At 42.7% G+C, this 24,330-nt stretch overlaps 1 protein-coding gene across 6 annotated transcripts; it reads left to right on the forward strand.

The window, feature by feature from the left end:
* The first annotated feature begins 272 nt into the window (after positions 1-272).
* On the forward strand, positions 273-19,828 carry SNAP29 (synaptosome associated protein 29). Of its 6 annotated transcripts, none has more exons than XM_084820289.1 (7): positions 273-510; positions 2,845-2,931; positions 4,170-4,534; positions 10,386-10,582; positions 11,349-11,434; positions 14,143-14,247; positions 15,506-19,828. In XM_084820289.1, exons 3-7 carry the CDS (start codon positions 4,313-4,315, stop codon positions 15,661-15,663), a joined length of 768 nt encoding a protein of 255 aa, XP_084676415.1. In that variant the 5' UTR covers positions 273-510; positions 2,845-2,931; positions 4,170-4,312; the 3' UTR covers positions 15,664-19,828. The 6 variants fall into 6 exon arrangements, with proteins under 6 accessions (XP_084676415.1, XP_084676416.1, XP_084676417.1 ...); XM_084820290.1 differs by having other exon boundaries at positions 273-322; XM_084820291.1 differs by lacking the exon at positions 2,845-2,931 and having other exon boundaries at positions 273-531.
* Positions 19,829-24,330: the final 4,502 nt, after the last annotated feature.

Consider the following 24,330-nt stretch of genomic DNA (forward strand, 5'->3'; position numbering starts at 1 on the left):
TTAGTTTTTGTGAACCGCCCAGACAGCTTCGGCTACGGGGCAGTATACAAAGACGAGCAATGGAAGGAAGGAAGGAAGGAAGGAAACCCAGAAGGGACGCACGGCCCCACCGAAATCGGAGCCACCAGCCGCCACTGGTTGGCTCATTCCAACCACGTCCGTCTTGTTTCCTTTGCTTCTCTCGCTCGCTCTCCCACCCCGCCGTACTCCACAGATGGTTTGGCTCAGCAAGCCTCGAGGAGGAAGGACTGCGCCTGCGCTGTTCCCGCCTCACGTGACGGGACGGGAGAAGGCGCAGAGGAGCCCTGCGGAGTGGCGGCTGGTGAGGGAGCGCTGAGGGGACGCGGCCGGGGCGTCGAAGACGAAGCCTTTCGCGGCCTCTCATGATTCCTTACGCTTTATTTGCGACATATATATATATATCCGACCTTTCTTCCAAGGAGCGGCAGGCGGCGGCGGCTCCTCCCCCTCCCTCTTCGCCTGTTTTTATCCTCGCAACAGCCCTGCGAGGTAGGCCGGGCTGCGAGTGAGGTAGCGACTGGCCCAAGATCACCCAGCGAGCTGTAGAGCTGAGTGGGGGCTCGAGCCGTTTCATCCTCACGACAGCCCAGGGAGGTCGGTTACGCCGGCCTTCGCCAACCTGGTGCCCTCCGGAAGTGTTGGGACTACACCCCCCAGCATCCCCCAGCCAGCTGGGAGATGTAGCCGAGCACATCTGGTGGGCGCTAGGTTGGGGAGGGCTAGATTAGGCTGAGAGAGAAGGGTAAACATATAGGTGTGGGTTTGTTGTTTGTTTTAGTGAATATGGGTGTGTGTTTTGATTAGCAAATAAGCATAGTACAAATTATAGGATAGTAAGGTTGGAAGGGTATGTACTATAGAATAGTAAGCCAGGCTTCCCGTGAATGACCAGTTTACTATGAACAATCTGTGTAGCAGAGCACGGGGCCCATTTGCTCCTGCTTGGCTTCTCACGCTAGGAGGAGCAGCTAAACAAGCCAGGATTCGTAAGCCAAAAACAAACCCTGGTTTACGATCCAGGCCCGTAAAGGGAGCAGCAAGCCAGGATCTCAGGTTCAGCTGACATGCTAAACAAACCTTTTCTGGTTTGTTTAGCTCTGCCTTCCCCAACTTGGTGCCATCCAGAATGATTTGGACTACAGCTCACAGGGTTCTTGACTGTTGGCTATACTGGCTGAGGCTGATGAAGTCCAGAACATCTGGAGGGCACCAGATTGGAGAAGGCTGCTTAGATGGTCATGCTAGTGGAAGGAGCTATCCGGTTTCCATACAAATGTAGTGACCGGAATAAGGCGAGTGTGGATTTGAAACTGGGTCTTCCCAGTTCTAATTCAACACTGCAAACCCACTAAAGGCTCTGTACAGATCTGGGGTTGGGGAGTCTTTCCTCAGGTTCTTGTTGCTTAATATGCTTCTTTCCACTTCCCCCACGTAATTAGACTTTTATTTTTTTTAATTTCTGTTCTGCTTTTTGATTGAGAAGGTGGCTTATCTTTATTTTTTAATGGCTTATATAAACCTCAAAGTGGCTTATATATTTTTTTAAAAGTTTAAATGTAAGTTCATTGGGGTTGTGTCCTACCACCTGGCATAGCTCTGGGGAACTATTTATTTTATTAAAAAAAAAAACATTTATAAGGCACTGGTCTGTAGCCATGTTCTCAGAGTGATCTATAACAAAAATAAAAAAAAGATTGAGAATGCTTATAAGTCAGTAAGACGTATAATAATGGCATAAAAACCATAGCCTAGATTTAAAAAAATGAATTTTAAAGCAGGAACAGATTAAAAAGCCTGGGAAATAAAAAAGTCTTTGTCTTGTGTTCTCATGTATCCCATTATATCTTTTATCACAAGTGTTTTTTTCTTGTTTTAAGCTGGTTTGGCTGTTCATCTTGGCTGAAAAACAGGGTATAAATATAATAAGACTTGGATGAAAGCTGTTATAGCTTACCTTCCTTTCCACCCTTGCCCCCCCTCCCCAATTAGCTTAGAATTCCATGCTTCAGCCCATTAGCATGAATCAAAAGAGTGAGATTTTCTCCCCCACACCCAGAAATCTTCAGTAGCTTCATTGTGACTAGAAGAAGGTCTTTAAGAGAAGGGTAACTGATCTGCCTGATGGGATCTTGAGTTGTGGCCTTCCAAACTAGAATGGCAACGGTGAGGTTTTAAATGTATCCCAGTATTCTGGAGGCTTTAGCTGACAAAACTAGGAGTGGGAAGCTGGACGATTTGGCAGAAAATTTACTCAGATTAAACATTGCAGTCCTGCACACATTGGGAAAACAGTTCCCACAGAATTTGGTAGATAACCATTAATCAGTAATCAGTCCCACTGATCTTTGTGGGGCTCTTTCAAGCAAACATGATTAGGATCATCTTGTGAATGTGAATGCCTTGGTACATTAGTTTGTCATTACTTAGACAGCCTCATCTGACTGTCTAAGTAATGAATCAGTAATCTGATTCTCTCTTGTCCTAGTGAATCTTGCTCAGAATACCTTGAGGATCAGGTGTCTTCAGTGTGGTGCCTGTAGGCACCCCTCTTTGCTCCCTGTCTCGCCTGATTTTTTTAAAAGTTTTTTTTTCTTAAACTGGGAAACTGGCATACTACAAAGCTAAGGGCTGCCTTCCAGCACCATCTCTTGGGGAATTTTTGAGCTCCGACCTCCTCCTCTGCCTTCTACGTAGGTTCTTGGGCATGTTATTTTTCCTTTAGTCTTGCAAGTTTGCCTGATAGGAAGTGGGTGTTTTGTGACCAGCTATCCCTAGCATGGCAGCCATTTGGAGAGAGCGCTCACAACATTCTCAAAATTCCAGATGTGCCTACTGATCCCAAAAGGTTCTGCATCATGTCATCAGGCCCCAAAACTGGTGTCTTTGTTTTTATAAGTTAAAGAGAAAGAGGTAAGCAGGATATATCTTCAAAATACTACTTGATCTTGTGAGGAGGAGTTAGACAGAGAGGTAACACAAGTTGTCCTGGGATGAGCAATGGTTGATGATTAAGTGCTTACGCTAGGCCAGATTCCATTGCAGGAATGTTGTGACTTCCCCTGTCAATAGGAGCTCTTGCACATCTGTAACTTGTCATCCTGATAAAAGATCTTTTAAAAAAATATATAGGTAACTGTAAAGTATTTGGGGTTGGCAAAAAAAAGAATATTGGAACTATGGCTAAAACAGGAAGTTTTTCCCCCATAAGGGCAGAACCTGCACTACTCTTGATTTCTGTCCTAGTAATTATAGCACATGCTAAGGAAAGTTTGATTCATGATCGCTTAAGTCAAGCAACCTCTTATTTCAAATTGGGAAGTACAGCCTTTCCACGGCATTGCTAACTGTTTAAACTGAAAGCTAAGGCACAAGTATATCACAGTACAGGTATAGATCAAAACAAGGCAGCCTCCCCAGGCAGCTCCGTTTGGGTATCATGGAAGAGCAGTAAATTGTTATTTGCTTAGGGCACAACCCTATGCATGCTTACACAAAAAAGGTCCTACAACTCCCAGCATTCCCCAGCTAGCCAGTTAGTTGTTTAACACTATATTTCTCACTAGGCAGAGTTGCTTGTGGGCATTTCTTACTCAGCTGCCAAAATAACCTGTCTGGCCTTGGGGTACTAGGCATCTTGATATGGGGGAAGGGGTATTTACTGCTCCGCCTCAGGCAGCAAAATGTCTTGGGCCAGCTCTGGAAAGGAGATCTGACCTGACCCCCTTCCACATGTGTATATCAGCCCCTACTTTTACAGATCAAACTATATGATGCATATCAGAAAGTACCACTGTTGAAGCACAGGTGTGCTAGCTATGGAAAGATGCCCGCAGAGCAAATTGTTTGAGATGGCTGAAGTAGATGAGCCAACCTGTGTGGTACAGAGGAAGTCAAAAGTGTGGCTTGGTTCACTCACGTTGAGTCTCTTGGAGCAGTTTGCTATCTCCAAACCAGATAAGTTTTGTTTGATTCCAAGGGCACTACTTGGGAAAACTCAGAGAAAGGCGGAATAAAATACATTCCAGTGGCTTTGGGTTGGGGAAGAGGGTCTTAATTGGCTATCGTTCTTTATGTAGCTATGTAGATGTGCATCCCAACAAATCATTTTAACTTCAGTATAAATTTTACTGATGTTTCTTCTTTTGCAGAATTTGGCTTTCTGTCCCATGGATGCTGACTGTCTCTGAAATGAAGGAATAGGTCTGGGTTTGAAGGTCGTCTGTTGGATTCCGTTCAGCCTACATTTGTCTACATTTACACATAGAAAAGAACTGAACTTGGAGCTGCAATTATGTCAGCTTATCCAAAAAGCTACAATCCTTTCGATGATGATGATGATGACTTAAAGCCAGTAAAGTGGAATGAAAGTAATGAGCCTCCTAGGGAAGGCCCAGATAGACAGAGATACCTGCAGCAAGAAGTTCTGAGGCGATCCCAAGCCACTGTGGATAGCACTAACCGCTCGCTGTCCCTCATTTATGAGTCTGAACATGTTGGGGTAGCCATGTCAGAGGTAAGCAAGAATCTTAAAATATACCAGGCTGCAGTGTATAGTAAGTATATTTTGGTACAAGTGGGGTTTTTTTTAAGTATTTGCATAGTAATGATTGTCCTGGAATACGTATTTAAAACAAAAATACTATAATCCTGATTGCACAAATATTTCAAATATATATATATATATATATATATATATATATTACAACTACTTGCCCTGTAATGCAGCTTGTATTTTAACAGCTCTCGTGGTAGCCACCATCTGCTCCCATATATACTTGCCCGGACCATAAGATCATCCTCAGAGGCCCTCCTTTGGGTGCCCCCAAGAAATGAAGTGAGGCAGGTGGCTACTAAAGAGAGTGCCTTTTCAGTGGTGGCACCCCAGTTGCAGGCTGCCCTCCCCAGAGACGCTTGCCTGGAACCTACATTGTGGTCTTTTCAGTGCCAGGTGAAGACTTTTTTATTCTCCCAGGCATTTTAAATTCTTCAGTTTTTATTGTTTTAAATCTGTTGTATTTTTTAGATCTCTATGGTGCTGCTGGTTTTTATCCTGGTTTTATACCACAGTTTTAAACATTTAAAAGTTTTATATTGTGTTTTATCATGTTGTTGTATTTTTGTGGTTTTAACTGATGTGAACCTCTCAGAGTTTCAGCTATTGGATGGTGTAGAGGTGTATATTTTTTTGGTTTATTACATTTCTCTACATTTCAATAGCCAAAGCTCTCTGGGCAGTTCACAATTAATTAATACGCAATCAGGAATTCCATTCAGGCAAGTAAGCAGGCTTGTCAGGGAGGGGCAGATCACTCCATCTTCCACCAGTCCAGTTGGTAGAAGGCTTAAAAAAATAGGCTGCTGAGGGGCTTAGAGCCTACATTGCCATGCAGGCCATGGAGGAGGGGGCTTTCCCTTCTCTATGGCCGACACAGAAACACACATTACTAACAGGCTAGTAACTTATTTGGGCTTATTTACAAGGCTGCTATAATGTCACATTAAACATCTGTTTACTTATTTGAAAGTAAACTGATTTCAGTGGAATTAGATCAGAGTCTGACTGCTAAAATAGAGATACTTCATTAGCTATATAATAGATTATAGTACTCAAATGCCCCTGAAGAGCTTGCTGCTGTGGTGGTAGAGAGAGGCATCGTGCTTGTGTGTCCGTACATGACTCCTATCAAAATTATCAACACTTCCAACAATATTTTAAATTCTAAGACACCAGCACATGCCAGTTACAGCATGTGATGTAGTTAGTCCAATGTGCCAGTTGCCTTTGTGAATATATATTTGTATCATTGAAGACAAATAAGTACAATCACAGAATTTTTGAAGGAAAATTATTTTGGACAAGTGGAATTGGACAGCTGTATATAGATGTATCATCCAAGGAGACAGGCTTTGAGTTTGTCTCAGATCGCTCTCTCCTATTTCTTGAATAAGAATATGTGAGACCTGTAGAAGGCATGCTTTGGAGCAAAAAATTGTAGAAAAAACATGCTTGATTTCTAATCCAGTGGCTAGAAGGGAGATGATGCCTACTTAACTAATTTAAGTGTGCACCTGACTCAGTACTCCACTCTTAGTCATTTCCTTTTATTATGAAGTATACCATTAAATCTCTGCTATGCATCTTCGATAGGTAAGAACACTAATGAGGCCTCCTGGGTTGTGTCTTTCTAAGAGAAAGGTTGTTTAAAAAAACAGCAATACCGTTCCAGAACTGTTACAGGATGCTGCTTCAACCTGTCCTGATATGACTGGAGCAATGCTCCAGTCTTTTGTCATAATAAGCCAGTTGGTCAGCCTCAGTCCTTCTACAGTGCATGTACTTAATTCTGCTTTCAGATTATTCATTATATATAAATTAAATACCACCATTCCAAGACTCAATATAATTTTTTAAAAAATCTTAAACTTTTGTTTAAAAATGGACAATAAACTATAAAACTAGAGTTGAACAACATATTCAGCAGCCAAGACGTATTTCAGAGTTTTCTCTTCTACCCCACCTCATTGTTCAAAAGCCACCAGGAGGCTTTCAGAACACGATTAGGCAGGAGCTAGTCCTGACCTCCATAAGGAGGTCATTACAGAGAGTGAAATTGCTGTATAGGCCCTCTTCCTTGCTGTTTTTTATTTATTTATTTATTAAATTTATTAATCGCCCATCTGACTGGTCACCCAGCCACTCTCATAACGAGGTTAAATGAAGCAGGGCCAAAAGGCAATATATAACTGCTTCTATAAATAAAATCTTAATAGCTTTGGGATCAGGGTTTATATATTTGGCATGGTTTTAAATGTAATGTCTTGTGATCTCCTGAACAATGGAAGATTACAAAGCTCCAAGAGATTGTGAAGGAAACAGCAAACTGAATGACCACATATTCTTAATTATAAATGACCACATATTCTTAATTATATCTTGCTTATTACACAGCAGAAAACTTTTCTGCATTCCTGTTTGTGTTGCTTTGTTTTTGCCAAACTCTCTCCCAGGGGCCTGTTTTAGTTTCAAAATTGAAAAAAACCGCCAGTTCTGCTTTTCCACAGATTTGTATGTCTTGCGCTACCAAATTATGTCTTGCGCTACCAAATTATGTCTTGCGCTACCAAATTATGTCTTGCGCTATCAAATTATGTCTTGCGCTATCAAATTATGTCTTGCGCTATCAAATTATGTCTTGCGCTATCAAATTATGTCTTCCCCTTTTGTTGCTAGCTTATTCAAGACCAAGCATAGGTGTGAAGTAAAACATCTTTCCCCATTCAGAGAACGGCCTCTTTTATATTTTGCTCAGTGGTGAAGATGATTGAGCTTCTGTCTAGTGATGTGGGTTTCCCAGAAAATTTTGAATTGGGCTGATTTGAATTGGGTAATTTGCATCAGAACATTTTCGAATGCCCTAGAGCTGGGGTGGGCAACTTGTGGCCCACCATATATTTTGGCCTACAACTTCCATCAGCCCTACCTTGCATAGCATGGTTGTCCTAGAGAATGATCTAATTCAGCATGTTTATTTTACTTGTATTTAGTTAACAACAAAGCTAAAAAAAAGTACCCCATGTTAATGTTTTGTTCCAGTACGCCACAAGTATTTGACCTCAAATATTTGAAGGAAAAAATTAAAGCTTACTTAGAGCACAATCCTATGCATGTTTAGACTGAAAAAAGTGCTACAACTCCCAGCATACCGCAGCCAGCATGGGAGTTGATGGACTTTTTTTGGTCTAAACATGCATAGGATTGCAACTTTAATGTGATTTAAATGTTATAATATGTTGTGTTTTTTAATTGGAATACCTGTAAAAATTTAAAGACAATTTTTAAATTTAAAGACAACGTACTTCCCTTACATTTTCAAATTCAAGTGGGGGGAAAGTACTGAAGATATTGATACGCTAATACATTTTAGTAACCTAAAGAACGGTGTATGATAGACTGACAACCACTCATCCATTTCAACAGAGTTCAACTCTCTTCCACTGAGATTGTTGGGGCACATTCCGTTTCGCTGTCAGTACTTATTGCTTGTATTTCACTGAGACATAATATGTATTTCAATGACAAAAATGTATTCTCTCACATATTTGCGGGGGAGGGAAGGTGATCATTTTTTGCAGTTGGCATCCATTCATTGTTACTAATGAATTTACAAAATGGACAGCTTTCCATGGAAAAATAATGCACTGGGAAAAATTTCCATTTTGGAAAACATTCCACCCCACATCACTGCTTCTGTCTCTGAAGCCTGTGGGCAAAACCATGCAGACCACTTGTTTAAAAGAAGGTTGTAGCTTAAATGCTGAAAGTGTGTGAGAATTTACACCCATACTTTACTGTTGCTATAGAGCTGTTGTATCTTAGTGGCTTAAGAGGCTGAGCTATGAAGGTAAATGTATTTCCAGACTGTGGGAATGGGCTTTAAATTGGCAAGTGTGGTTCAGCATAAGCAAGTGTAAAGTGATGTTAATTGGAGCCCAGCATCCCAAATCGTATATATACTGATGGGGTCTCAATTCCAGTTGCTGGGGAACATGAGCAGGGGGATGCTATTGCAGCTTGAGGGCTTCCCATAGGAATCTGGTTGGCCACTGTGTGTCAGGGTGGAAACTGAGCCGATAGAACCCCAGAGCAGTTCTGATTCTGAGGAGGATCAGCAATCCATGGGAGAGGAGCCAGCTCATCCCTCACAGGCACAGCAGCTGGCAGAGATTCCTCCTGCCAGCATTCCTGAGATAGATAGTGATTCCAGAAGTGAGAAGGTGCGAGAGCGGGGCTTACTAGATGCTCGGTGCAGACGCAGGGAGCGACGAGCGATGGAGGGCGCGGAAAGGAGGCATAGCGCCCATTTGGCGCGCAAGCAACGGCCGCCTCCCGTGGACCCAAGGCAAAGAGGGAGGATCTCTCCCTAGCCCATAAGTTCAGGGTCTTCAAGTGATTCTCCTTCAAACGGGGATCAACTGCCTACTCGGAGCATAGGCCACTCTGCTGTTCATTGCTTAGTCGCTGGCGATTAGCATCTGAAAGAGTCATTAAGTTGTAAAAGAATTAAAGCCTTGAAAAGAATCCTTTCGTCTGTGTCTTGAGTTGGCTATTGGAATGGACTGAAAGAGGCCGCCAGGGCGCTCCTGACACTGTGGTAAGAGATAGACTTGATTGGCTGTTTGACTGATTCACCATGGCTCTTGTCGTCTTAAGTCCTTTCAGATCTCACTAGGTAGCCTTAAGCAAGCCACTCTCAGCGTCAGCTGCCCCCCCCCCCCATACACACCCCAGTAATATGGCAATAGGACTAGGTACCTTACAGGGCTGTTGTGGGGTTTGCACCACCAAGATAATATGCATGAAGTGCTTTGGATTTCTGGAAGCAATATATGTAAACGCTAATAATATAATTTCATCCTCTACAACAGCCTTCCCCAACTTGGCACCCTTCCGATAGTTTGGACCACAATTCCCATCACCCCCAGCCAGCATACCAACTGGTTGGGGATGATGGGAATTGTAATCTGAAGCATCTGAAGGGTGCCAGGCTGGAGGTTGGGAAAAGGTGCCCTACAGGCATGGATATTGATCCCCCCCCCAAAGTGGATAAGAATGAAATGATATATTCTTAGCCTGTATCTTTCAGACCTTTTGAAACAGATTGACAAGAGTGTTCTGGAGTTCTTAAAATGAAGTAGGAATGAAAAACTAAGAGCATAACAGCTCGTAACAAATCAATAATTTGGGAAGTTTAAACCCAAGGTAGTGGCATTTTCTATAAAACGTAAACAAGTTTAAGCTTTTTCCTAGTCATGACAGTAGATGAGGTACATTTGAACTGCTTGAAGGATCAAGCTTAATCCAAAAGGAACCTTCCTAATCCCTGATAAAATAATCAAACCTTATCTGAAAGAGTCTTATGATCATAGGAGAGAGAAACTGGCAAAAGAGACTGCAGCTATTTTTTTTGGTAGGTAGAAACCTGGACTTCCAAATGTTCCAAACCATAACTTTAAAAAATGCATAAAAACGTCAAGAAATGAGCACATATGGTTCGGTTGACAGATGAGACCTCAATGAAGTCCCAGCCGCAACATTATAATTTCGTCTTAGCTTTTCACATTTTGCTGTATTAATTATATTTGTACTATAGCATTTAAATTAATGCTGTGGAAATTCAAAGGTTTACTATTTATTAGTTACCACCACCATCCCAGCGTTATGCTGAAACATATTAAATCTGGAAAATAATATCTATTTCAACTGAACAGAGGGAGTGCAATTCTTGAAATGGGATTCTTTAGGAAGTTATATATCAAAGTCCCTTTTTTCCTTCAGCCCTTAAAAAGAGTATTGTTTTCTGCAGGAGCTTACGCGGCAGGGTGAGGCATTGAAACGCACTGAACGCATGGTGGATAAGATGGATCAAGATTTAAAAACAAGCCAGAGACACATCAACAGCATTAAGAGCGTGTTTGGTGGGTTTGTAAATTATTTCAAGGCCAAGCCACAAGAGGTCAAACCTGAGCAGAATGGGGCCTCTGAATACCAAGCAAGCAACAGGTAAGCAACCCTAACTCATTTCGAGGGAAACTAGGAAAGATGTAAAACATCTGAAGTGTGGGAACCTGAGCGGAATTGGGTGTGCAAACGCAGGACACAGTTTTGCAGCAAAGTTCAGATCGCAGATTCAACCAGGCCCCCTTTCTCAAGAGGGCCAGGTAAGATGTAAAACTCACAGTAATATCTCTCATTGCCACAATGATAACTGGTATTAATGCTGATGTTTGGATACCCGCTCAACCCCGCACGCGTGTACGTGTACACACACACGTGCGCGCGCACGCACACTCTTTCAAAAAAGCCAGGAAATATGAAAAATACATTGCTGTGCAGTACTTGAACTATGGACACCTGAACACTATGCTTTACTAGTTTAAAAAAGAAACTCTGGCAAGTTTTTCTTTCCTGGAGGTTTCATCATTTGACTTTCTAAGATCTGTCGTCAATGTACTTTCCCTGGAGTTCAAAGGATAAAGATCTCCACGACATTCCAGGTTTCTTTTGCAAATGGTCTCTTGGATCATTTTTCATGGATTCATTTTGAACTCCATGGGTACGAGTGAACTTAAGTGAACATATGCTTTGATTCCAGTGGCTGCTTCATTTTTACCACCACAAAAGTAAAAACGAATGACAGTGAAACACTGCCAAAAGAAAAATAGAAGTTTAGAAACTAAACACATTGCTGTTAACATAAGGCCTATTTGGATTTGGGGGCAGTTAAATTAGACACTGAGAATGGTACCTGTCTTTTCTTTGTCTCCAGATTAAAAGAAGCCATATCTGTCAGTAAAGAACAGGAGTCAAAGTATCAGGAAAGTCATCCAAATTTACGAAGGTTGGATAATTCAGGTTTGTTTAATCTCTTTTACTGAATTAGTTTGAAATTAGCTTGACTATATCTCCTTTATCTTTGCAGAACGTCCTAGGTTTGAGCATTGTTCTGGACTATGTAGCCATATTCATAGCCCTGTTCTGTGTGCCTAATATATAAGACTTATTTGATGAGTCTTAGCCATGCTGAGCTACTAATCTCATAGGAGATATGCCTCACAATATGTCTCACAATACTAGTAATTTCTACTGTGGTCGTATCCACTGCAGCATACTAGTATGTCTCCATTGCTTCCTCTGTTGACTTTGCACTAGAGCCATATCTGTGTTCAAGCATTACATGCACTGAAAACATGGATCTGTAATTGAAGCAGTGCACATTTTGATTATAATGTGGTAATATACTTTGAACACTCAAGAATGTACAAATTCTAGAAAGAGGTAGTCTTGTTAACTGTTGCAACAGCAGAATATGGCACTTAAGAACAACAAATCTATTGTGGCATAAGTTTTCATGGGACTTGGGCAGATGTATGAAGTGGCAACCCTGGGTAGGTATCTATACCGTAAGTACAAAGCGAAGAACTAGGGAAGGGGAGTGTGTGTGTGTGCACACGCGCGCATGTGCTTTTCGTAGTGAGCCTGGAAAGCTAAGCAGTATGAATGGAAAAGAGCAGGAGCGGGGAACCAGTGGCCTTCAGATGTTGTTGGATCCCAACTTGCATCATCCCTGACCATTGACCATGCTGGCAGGAGCTGATGGAGTCTGATATCTGGCGGGAGTCACAGGTTCCCCATCTCTGATTTAGAGTGATTTGGAGTAGTGGGGGGAGGGGGGGTGGTTAAATTGATGTATAGACTTCGTCATTAAAATTTCTTAAGTACACAATGTAATCGTGGCCTGCAGTACCAAAGCTACTAGTCAGATGTCTTGTTAAGCTCCGAAAACATTTGATAGGAACAACTCTTTATAGGTAGAAAAGCCTTTTCATTTTGGTTGTTTGTGTAACTAAACCAGTTCTTCTATGTCTCCCTACGTTCTTGAACTTCTGAACCATTTCTGGTTTGGTAAGATGAGAGCTGTGTTCAGCACTGAAAAACAAAAGTGGTGGTGGGAGGAGACAGAAAGGCACAAGAAGAGATCTGTTTGTTGTGTGTTCTTCTGCTACTCTTTCTCTCGCACATGCCTGGGAAAGTCAAAAGTGGGTAAGGGTGGCAGAGTGGTTCTTTTCTCTCCCTTCAGGGCTTTCCTAGGTAGTGTAAAAGGGGAGGTGTGTGTGCTCAGCATAGGGTGCTGTGTGTCAAGGGCTCCTTGGAGGCCTCTCTCAGTCTAATCCAGTAGCCAAGTCCAGACACAGACAAATGGATTCTTTTCAAAGCTTTATTCCTCTTTTACAACGTAACAACTCTACTGTTAGCAACTAGATCTGAGCAGCAGAGTACCTATGCCCTACGTTGGAACAGTTGGTCCCCATTTGAAAGGGAATTACTGGCAGACCCCTGAACTTAAGGACTAGGGAGAGTCCCTCCCCTTTTCCCTTGGATCCTCTGGGCTCAGCCGTTGTTTGCGCGCCAACCGGGCACTACGCCTCCTTTCTGCGCCCTGCATTTGGCGCCACTCTCTGCGTCGGCGTCGCACATCCATCAAGTCTGCTTCCCGCGCTCTGTCACTCCCAGGACTGCTATCTAAGCTAGGAATGCTGGTGGGAGGAATCTCCGTCAGCTGTTGGCCCTGGGAAAGAGGAGCGTGCTCCTCTCCCAGGAGCGACACCTCTTCCTCAGAATCAGAACTACTCTGGGATTCTATGGGCTCAGTGTCCACCCTGACACTGTGAGAACTAGAATAATTAAGGATTAATTACTGACCAGGGCTTTAGGATAAATAGACCGTAGGAAACCAGCTCAAAGCCTGGCTTGCAGGAGTTGGAGCGTCATTTTTGTACCAACTTGTGCCTCCTAATTATCTTCAAGAGTAGCCAGTCTGCATGTGAACACATCAAAGTTGTTCAGCATTGGTGATATGGTGGTTCTTAATGGAGACCAACTTAGCTTCTAATTTGGACAGTATTTCCTTATAATAGCTTTGAGGTTACAAAGGCATGAATGGTGATTGCCACGTCTGAAAGAAAGGTTGCATTGTTGTTAAGTCGTGTCCGACTCTTCGTGACCCCATGGACCATAGCACGCCAGGCCTTCCTGTCCTCTGCTTCCTCCCGGAGCGTGCTCAAGTCCATATTCATTGCATCGGTGATGCTATCTAGCCATCTCATCCTCTGCCGTCCCCTTCTCCATTTGCCTTCAATCTTTCCCACCATCAGGGTCTTTTCCAGGGAGTTTTCTCTTCGCATTAGATGGCCAAAATATTTCAGCTTCAGCTCCAGTATCTGTCCTTCCAATAAGCAGTCAGGGTTGATTCCTGGACTGATTTGTCCTCCTTGCAGTCCAGGGGACTCGTAAGAATCTTCTCCAGCACCACAGTTTGAACGCATCAATTCTTCGGCGCTCAGCCTTCCTTGTAGTCCAGCTCTCACAGCCATAAAAGGTTGCATTGCTCGCTTCCAATTGCAAACAAGCTTAATTATTGGTTTCAATAATTTAATTTAAAACTATACCTACTTGCCATGGCGCATGTGCTACACAAAAGCACTTTTTTTTAAGAATGAGTGCTATCAAAGCTAGGGTTTGGTATACATCTAAAGATCTGTGTCACCTTTTGTCCCCACCAGAGGATAATTCCAGTGGAACCAGTTCAAATTCTTCATTCCAGCCTGATAGTTACCCCAAGAATGAACATCTCCAAGCTTACCACCGGAAAGTTGACAGCAACTTAGGTGAGTCGCAACAACCTGAGCTTCATAATGCTTAATTCCAGTTGTTTATTCTGAAAGCAAATCCCATGATTTTTGTGGGCTTTACTTCCAAGGAGAAAAAGGCGAATGTGCCTGTTTTTCTCCTCTTCCCATGGAATAAGGAGATGGAAAACAATAAGCTTATGGGACCACTGTTAAGCAACAACTTCTGTTGTCTACAGTTTTCTCTACCCCAGCAGGAGGAAGAGAAAAACAGAGGGAACAGTGACTTGGGCGGGGTGGAGGGGACCATCTAGAGTTGCTGGCAGATCGAGGCTGAAGGATGGGGTTTGCCATGCTGCATGTTGTGACCTCAGCGTGTCCCTCCAGCAAAGTTGGCAACTGGGGCTGTAATTGTCATACAGAAACTAGATGAGGAGTGGCTGTGAATGTACTATAACTGCTGTCATCCACCCCCCAGCCCACATCATATAAATCCAAATAAGATGGAAAATCTGTGGGCTGGAAAATCCACTAATCTGGATGGAGGTTTACATCTGACTGTGGATGGGGTCACACCAGCAAGAAGTAGTTAGGCCAGCAATACCCTAGGGATAGAGCTTTTTCAGTGGTGGCTCCACACTTTTGGAACACCATTATCTTCCTCCTCAGGAAGATAAAGAGGACCTCATCACTGCTGGCTTAAAAAAAAAACACCAAGAGTTCTGAAGACACATATATTCTAGTCTGCATTTTTTGCTTGAAAAGACCTTTGTATGTGTGAGTAAATTGTAGTTCTATTTTCATGTGTGTTGTCATCTTGTAAGCTTCCTTGTAAGGGCAGGTTAGCAAGTTAAAAAGTCTTTAAAATAGATAATATTCTGCAAGTCACACTTTTGACCACAAAAATAAAGTGGATGGCATTAACTAAATGTGCTATCTCCATAAAATACAATGGTAATGAGCTTGGAGTGGCTAGGAAATCGCAAAATGTATTAAAGGTCTCTCCGCACCTTAATGAATTTCAGAGAGGTAGCTATGTTTGTATCAAAAACAAGAGCCCTGTGGCACCTTAAAGAAAAATACTTCCATTGTGGCACAAGCTTTTGCTGACAAGAGCCCAACTTAAATGGACATTCAAAGCCGTATGCCATTCAGAAATTAAAATAAGCATCAACTATTTAACCATTGGCTCCTTAGTCCAGGACATTACCAGAGCAATATTTCTTCCGAATTGCCTTTTAAATTTGTGTTGCCTCTTTGCTGCTGATCATACAACATTTTCTTTGGTTTCTTTCAGATGAAATGTCCTTGGGGCTGGGTCGTTTGAAGAACCTTGCTCTTGGCTTACAGACTGAAATTGATGACCAAGATGATATCCTGGATCGCCTCACCCAAAAAGTTGATACTCTGGATGTCAATATTAAAAGCACAGACAGAAAAATCAAGGAGCTTTAAGGGGTTCCAAATCTCTCAACTCCATGCAGGACCTCAATGTGTTTTATACAGCTGGACATTGTCTTGCTGTCTGGGGAAACTTCCGGCATAAGAAATGGCTGATGCGACTGGCTTGCCTTGTGATTAAAAGTGAATAACCTTAAGTGCAATATGAGAATGTTAAACCAACTTCTTTAACGTATATGTAGATAACGGCACTTTTAAGCATTGTCTCTTCAGGTTCCCAATTTTGGAGTAAATATCTAAATTCTGGGCAAACATTTTTAAAAAGCTGTTGTGTCACCTTTAAGTGCTCTTAGGCCTTAATTGTGGCCCAATCTTTCAATTTTGAAAAATTAACTGGTTGCAGTTTTTTTGTTCATCAGTATTTCAAAGCCTGGACACAGCAAGAGGCTTTTGGAACAGCCTGCAAAAAATCAGAGCCCATGCCCCTGAAGTGAAGCAACCATTTTAATCAAGCCGTGATTCCAGTGATCTTTTTCCTCTGATACATCGAACTGCTTGATGGGCGCCAATACAATTAAGCATGTATTTAGAAAAGAGATCTAAACTGAAGAGCGCACAGAATACTTTGAAGTTTGTTCTATTTTTAAATAGACTTAAGGGAATCCACACAACATTGGCTTCACATACCCGGGGAGTCTTTAGATATTTGAGTCTTGAACAGTAGCTGCCACCAGCACCCTCTGTGCCAGCCTTCCTCAACTTGTTGCCCTCCAGATGTTTTGGGTTGCAACTTCCAGGATTTCTGACAGTTGGTTATGCTGACTGGGGCTGATGGGAGTTGAAATCCAAAACATCTGGAGTGCATCAGATTGACCTTGGCATACAGCAGCCTTTCTCAAAGTGCTTCCACAACTGAGTTTAGTTTTAAAAGCAATGTGCGATGTGGCCTGCAGGTCTGCCCTCATGCTCTGGGCACACCTAAAGTAACTCTCTGGATACTGACCAATAGGCACAGCCACCTGCTTCAGCACTGCTTGTGATGTTAATTTATTCGGAGGTATTCCTGGTGTCACAAGGACAAGGATCTCATTGCTGAAATTGGCACCATACTGCCCAATAAGTATCCTGTATATACTTTTTTCAGCGTAGCTCCTATTCTCTTACGTACACTGTAAACTTTTTTTCTAAATTGCATTTGATCAACTCTGTACTTGATAGGAAAACAAGCTTGAAACCAACACTGACTGGCAAATACCCATTCCTTGAATCCTTTCAGTGAATCATAGTAGAAACCAGGAACTGCTTGCAATTGTAATAATATAATTTCTACTGTCACATCTCGCCGTTTATCCAGTACCAGCTATGGATCTTAGCAGTTCAGTTATGGTAAACATCAGCTATATGCTGACTTTGGCTTTAACCTCCCCTCCCCCTTAATTCCTCGGAAACTTGACAAAAGTCTGTCTACTACAGTATCAACATGTCGCTGCTGTCATATCTGTTACTGTAGTTCTTAATTCATTTCTCAAGGTTAAATCTGAGCAGCTTATGTTAGTGCCACTACAATCTTAAGAAATATATATGCCTTCTGACTATCAGAACTGTACTTGGAGAAGGACAAGAGTGGGAAAGAGCAATAGCAGGGGCTCTCTATCTTTTTACCTGTGATCTATTTGGTTACTTATTTCTCACTACAAGAACTTCATTGCTTGTGGTTTTTGTACAGATTCAGGATATGTGTACACATATTCTTTCCACCAACCCAGAAGAAATACCTATTTCACATTCACAGATTAGTAGAACATGTTATGTCAATTCAGGTCTTAAATGTGTCTTATAGACACTTCTGGTTGTTGTTTTTTTTAAGGTATAAATAACTTGCTGAGTTTATCATAATAAGCAGCTGAGATGCTTGCCACTCATTTCATATTCCAGACTTCTCCAACCTGATGCCCTCTGGATGTTTTGGACTACAACTCCCAGCATTGGCCATGCTGGCTTGGGTTGATGGGAGTTGTAATACAAAACATCCAGAGGGCAGCGGGTGGAAGGCTGACATATTCTATAAAAGGAATATTTTTTTGCCAAGACAGACCTGGCGAGGGTGTCCTGGCTTATTAACCCTGTCTGCTGTGTTGGCAATATATAGATTTCTTAAACATGATGTATAGATTTCTTAAACATGATAGACACAAATGTCTATCAAAAGCAGACAAGTTATATGTAACATATTTTGCCTTCTGCTACTGCGGAAGGCAAATGTAAGTTAACAGGAAGGGGGCGGGGAAAACAAGGCTATTTTGTAATAATGATGCAGTTCCGTGGGAAACTAGCTGTTTTATGAAAAGCAACATAACCAAGAAGCTGACTTTCCCCTCTTGGAGAACATCAGATATTGTTGAAGGGTTGGTGTTGTACCTATCATGTTAAATTTCTCTTTAAAGTAGCTATTATCTCTATTTGGAAACTAACAATACTTAACCATGTCACTTCCTAGAGTGGAGTAAATGTGGTTTAAAAGATGCTTTTTAGCAATGTCTGTTTACTTGACAAAAGTCAAGGTGGTCCTGATTCAGAAAACTGGGAGTAGTAGAATTCTGAAACGTGGAAGGAAAATAGTCCTAGTGAACATGTGTGGAGTACATTGGCTTAGTTCTCACAGGTAGGAAACCTGGGTCTGTGTCAACTCAGACTGTGTGAAGCTCACATGATTGCTGTTACAGGCCAAAAAAAATAAAAAATACAGGAAACAATCTCTTCTGGAGAAGAGATCTAGCAGAGCCTTCTCCCTGAAATGCTACCTTTCTTTGGGCAAGTGCTCTTATTTTGTATTGGAGTGTTCAGTCCAACTAGTACTCTTCTGATATGATCTCTCCCACCCTTGCCCAACAGAGAGGTTTCTTCACATATGGACTACATCTGCTGGGCCAGGTTACATAGCATGTAGTCTTCCCAACTCTGCAAATGTGCAGTCTCCCATTTCAATTGGCCTTGCTCACTGCTGTCACCTAACTTGATATTGAAGGGACGAGAGTTTGCACTGTTTTAATGCAGGGGTGGGGAACCTGTTGGACTCTGGGGCCCATTAGCCCCAGCCAGCTTGAGCAAATGCCAGGGAGTTGTAGTCTGGCAACAGCTGGAGGGCCACTGTTTCCCCACCTTTGGCCTAGTGTGTGGACGGTGATGCCGATGAACCAAAATGGAGTGCATTTTGTCAAATAGGTAAAATGTCTTCATAAGGTTAAAGAGTCTTTTCTTGGATGCTTTTGCAACATGAGGAGTCTCGGTGGCTCTTTAAATGTTAGAAAAGGGCACCTTATGACATGCCTTCAAGAGGGTACAGCTGTAAGAATATTGGATAACTCCCATTTTTAATGTCAAAACCTTGCACCCGAACTGCAGGAAGTGATGATAGAGTCACATGGACTGAAAGCCCAGGAATTGCCTAACTAAAATGGCTGTGGCAGTTGCCAGAGTGCCTCCTTGTTTCTCAGTGCCAAAAGACTGCACTTCCCCAAACTATTTTGTGAAATGCCCTTGGATGTAACATGAATTTCTCCAGAATAAAATGACCTGAGAATTGCAGGCCGCTTTGGAGGCACCAGAGATAGTTAATAGGAAGCTTCTTTGCTATATTTAAGACTCCGTCATTTTTGAAAGCATATAGTCCTTTCCTGGGAAAATACGGCTCATGTGCTGAACTTCTGCCCAGTTCACTTAGTCACCCACTGACTTCCTTTATGTCCATAGTTCCCCTCAGACTCTTGATGAGAAATGTTGGTGCATTCTTTCTATTGCAAAGTAGGTTTCTGTAAAACAGGGCAGTTCTTTATAACCAAGTCATTTCATTCTTTAAAGTGAACTGGCCCTTAGGTTCTCTTTGCAGTGGTAGAGGAAGCATTTCTATCTTTCCCGTTCAGAAGTATAAATCTGTGAAACTATTTCAACATCTCTGAACTTGTTGTAAGCTAAACTGGGAACTTCAGCTTTTATACTAACTAGTCTTTCATTGTTTAATAGAAAGATTAAATGGAAATCTAGCATTGCGGTGTCAGATGTGCTTTGGGTAGTCCGATGGTCAATAAAGGTGCTTGTTCATCGAGAATCTCTTCTGTATCTTGGAAATGCAAAAGATGTCTTGCTGTACAAAAATTTAGCCCCAATATGGAGATGGCCCATTCCTTCTCAATAACATTAAATCTATTGAGCTTGTGAAGAATGTGTGGGTTTTATATGGTACAAAAGGGGCCTGCAACACAATGTTGTAATGTATTCTTGCCTCCTACCCAGCCAGGCCCCCTCCAGCTTACTCCATTCTATTCCTATTGTCCATAAATTACAACACCATCATCCTGAAAACAGCGTGTATTGGAGAAAGCTGACCGTCACCCAGCAAGTACAAACATCTTGTATATTAGTGAATAATATAATTGTACCAAATCCACACATATACAATTCTGTGGTGATATGGAGGCTTTTTCTCCACCATTTATAACTGAAAAAACACTTTCAACATGACACCGATGAGTGGACTGTTGGATTAGATTCTTGCATAGAGTGCTTCCACTGATACATCCAAGCTGAGGTAATCAGCAAGCAGCATTGTTTGCATACAATCTCAGCAGTGCAGAATGCCATGCCATCTACAGCCTCGGAAACAACACTGACATCATTCCTTAACTGACCAGCCATGGTTTTTATTGGTATTCTGTTTTTAAAAGAATTTTAATGTGGTGCTTTAAATCTTGGAGGGAGGAATAGCCTGTCTATGCGGATAGATGGCCACCTCCAAACTCAGAGGCGACTGCCTATCCAATGCATGGCGGGAGGAGTGCAGAGGGGATTATCTCCATGCTCCTCCCACCCTGCATTCTTGGCTAGATGGCTGATTTCAGCTGCCTAGCCAGGGAATGTCAGAGCGCGGGGTGGGGAGGACAGACGGCACATAGGAAGTGTCATACCGGCACTTCCAAACTCCCTGCCCCTTTTGCCCTGCTCCGCTCTTATGAGCATGGAATGTGTGGATGATCCGTGCCACGTACGAAGCAGTGGATGAGGGGGCGGGGAGGCAGTTCTCCGGGAACTGACCTCGGAGTGCAGGCTCCGGGAACCGACCTCAGAGTGCAAGCACTGACCAATGCTATGGCCTTCTAACCTCTGTCTAATGGCCATAGGATTGCGCCCTTAATTTTTTATTCTGCCTTATGTTCACCACTCCAGAATCTTTTAGATGTGGAGCGGTATACAAATGTTGTAAATAAATAAATAAATGAAGAGGCTAACAAAGGAGGAGCTGTTGTCATGAACAGGTTGGATTGCAAACAGGAGGCCGAGAGGCAACTCTCCATTTCCATGTTTTACAGGCTCCTGTCCTTAGATGCCACTGAGGAATTCCAGAAAGAGTGACACAACCTGGTGAAGGAATTTTTCTCCAATGAGTAGGACCAAATCTACATTGGCCTACCTTAGGAGCCTTGTCCAGGCATCTTCTATCTGCTATCCAAAATACACAAACCAGGCAACCCTGGACACCCAATTGTTTGGGGCATTGGGACCATAATGGTTGGGGTATCTAGTTATGTGGACTTTATTCTTGGACCATATACCACCAATATTCCAAGGTACACACGGTGTCAGGAGCGCCCTAGCTGCCTCTTGCAGTCCCCACCAATAGCCAACTCAGGACACAGACGATGAGGATTCTTTCCGAGACTTTATTCCTTTATTACTTTATGACTCTTTCAGAATACTAGTTGCTAGCGCCAAAGCAAGGAACAGCACTGGGGAAAGATAGCAGAGTAGCCTAAGCTCCAGGTAAGGCAGTTGGTCCCCGTTTGAAGGAGAACCACGGGAAGACCCTGAACTTATGGGCTAGGGAGAGATCCTCCCTCTTTCCCGTGGGTCCTCGGGACGCGACCGTTGTTTGCGTGCCAAGCGAGCACTGCGCCTCCTTTCTACGCCCTGCACCTGTCGTCGCTCCCTGCGTCTGTGCCAAGCATCCAGCAAGCCCCCCTTTAGCACTCTCTCACTGCCAGGGTCACTATCTCTCCCAGGAATGCTGGCAGGAGGAATATCTGCCAGCTGCTGTGCTTGTGAGATGAGCGAGCTCCTCTCCCACGGATTGCTGTTCCTCCTCAGAATCAGAACTGCTCTGGGGCTCTATTGGCTCAGTTTCCACCCTGACACACAGTAAGGATACCCCTACTTTCTGAGGAAGCTACAATCCACTGACAATCCCAGAGAAAACCCCATCCTAGCTACAATGGCTATTCAAGCCCTTTGCACCAACATCCCTCACAAAGTTGAACTACAACAAAAGCCATCCGAAATATTATCCCTGATGTTGCTGCAGCAGACCTAGCCAGCAAACTCTACCACTTGTAAGTACAATTGCTTCAGTTTTGGAAAGAACATACATGTTCAGATAAATGACATTCATGAGGACTTGCATGGCCCTCTTGCCAGCATCTTCATGGCTGACTTAGAACAACACTTTCTCGGCTTCTGTCCCCAAAAGCCTCTTCTCTGAGATACGCTCATGACCTCTTTATTATCTGGACTCATGAACAGGAGGCCCTGGCAAAGTTCCACCTGGATTTAAATAACTTTCATACCACCATCAACCTGAGCCTAGGCCAGTCCATGCAAAGGTTCCTATACAGGCACTACTGTGCAACTACATAATGGACATACAAGTTAGGGATGTTGGAGAAATGCACAACAGATTCAAATGAGTTTAGATTATGAATCTGACCTGCAGTTTTCGCATTAGACCAGCTTTTCCTGTGTCACGTGATTTCAGCAGAGTTGTGGACCAACTTTTCACTTTGGGGAATCTGCACTAATTTGCATTAGCATTAATGTGCATTACTACATTTGTGCAAGTGTGCATTAGCTAATTTGCACTTTTGCTAATGCAAATTGGTACTAATACAAATTAGTGCAAGTAGCACAGAATTCTGGCAAGAAAAAATCAATTCCATCAATGAGCGGACAACAGAATGAAAGATGAATCTGAAACACAGATGGAACAGATTTAACAATCTGTACATCGCTAATATAAGAACCACATTATATCAGAACCCTACTGGCTGCTACATGTAGTTATATCCAGAACACACCACAAAAACTACAGGCAAGCTCTACAAGATAACAGCATCTGTTCAGACTCGTCAGACTGAGACTCACAACTTAAGAATTTAAATCTGGCATTTCTCAGACTACAATACCCACCCAATGAAGTGAAAAAGCAGATCAACAGAGCTAGGCTAGCCAGAAACAGTGTATTATAGGACAGAGCCAGAAGAGAAAAGAACAGAACACCACTTGTCAAATACAGTTCCTACAGACCGCTCAAACATATCATCAATGATTCACCGCACATCCTGGACAGTTAGACTTCCCTCTCACAGGCCCTGAGTGGTAGGCCTGTACTTGTTTACAGACACACACACACACACAAAACTTAAAATAGCTACTTACCAGCAATAGACTATGTAGCAGAGGCAGTCTCTCTCTCGGGAACCAGACTCTATGGCAGTTCCAGATGCCCAGAGCAGGCCCTACCATGAGGCGGAGTGAGGCAGTTGCCTTAGGTGGCAGATCCTGGGAGGCAGCAGCAAGGTGTTGGAAGAAAAAGCTGCGGGCAATACAGCCTGTCCTGTGCCTCCCTAAGCTAGTCTGGTGTGGTAGAGGATGCTGCCCCAGTACCAGAGTCGAAGAAAGGTCAGTGGAGGCTGGTGGTTCTGATGTCAGTGGGGTGGTGAATCCATGTTTCAGTCAGAACTCTAAAGGAGCTATCCAAGGTGTGAAACCCGGAGCGGATTCACCACTCCATTGACATCGGAGCCACCAGCCTCCACTGAGAAAGATTCAACTGCTAATCCAATTGGCTTTTGAACATGGAATGGGAAGGGGCACCATCTTCTCCTTTGCCTCAAGCAGAAAAAGGTATTGGGCCAGACTTGCAGATGTCAACTCCACCCCCATATCTACTCTGGCAATACTATTACAGGACTTAATAATGTCATCCACAACATCAGGGATTCAAAACCCTGCTTACTTCCAATGTATATGCTATCAATTGCTAGCAATCCCAGTGCATTCTACATAGGATGAACAGGCCAAGTCTCCGTGTAAAAGAATAAATGGACACATACCTGACATCAGAAATGGTAATAGTCACATATCAGTGGGGAAAACACTTCAGCCTCCCAGGACAATATGTCCATGACCTATTTTTTGCTATTTTTGAACAAAGAAACCTCAAAGACAGTTTTCAACATGAAACTGTTGGTCTAAAAGCCATCAAGAGATTCAACTCTTAACTCCTGTAGTTTGAACAGGAACATATGTGTTAATAGCTCATCAGTGCACGGATGTCTGTGTTAGTGCCCACAACTGTTTTGTCAATCAATCATTTCATAGCAGGCCATAGGCTGTTCACATATACAAAGCAACTAGAACAAGTTAGGGCAAATACAGCATGAAATCAAAATCTAAAATGGTTAAAGCTAAAATAGATTTATTATCATTATTTAAAATTCATTTCAATTCATTTAGAATAAATAGCTTCCATATTTAAATGGATAATTATCATCTGAGAGTTAAGACAGCTAAAAGTCCATTAAAACAAGGCATCCCCAGAACAGTCAACTGCATTATCAAAGATAAGTTTTGCACAAATTCTCAATGCTGCCAAAGCAAAGAGAGAGACCTTGC

Source organism: Heloderma suspectum, chromosome 13 (genome assembly GCF_057233095.1).
Source record: "Heloderma suspectum isolate Gila_16-S chromosome 13, 16-S_ref, whole genome shotgun sequence".
Classification (NCBI taxonomy): Eukaryota; Metazoa; Chordata; class Lepidosauria; order Squamata; family Helodermatidae; genus Heloderma; species Heloderma suspectum.

Excerpts from the sequence above, each read along its gene's own strand:
- SNAP29 (XM_084820291.1), top strand. The coding sequence starts at position 4,313 with ATGTCAGCTTATCCAAAAAGCTACAATCCTTTCGATGATGATGATGAT. Across the intron at positions 10,583-11,348 it reads GAATACCAAGCAAGCAACAG|ATTAAAAGAAGCCATATCTG; the intron begins GTAAGCAACCCT and ends CTTTGTCTCCAG. Across the intron at positions 14,248-15,505 it reads GAAAGTTGACAGCAACTTAG|ATGAAATGTCCTTGGGGCTG; the intron begins GTGAGTCGCAAC and ends GGTTTCTTTCAG.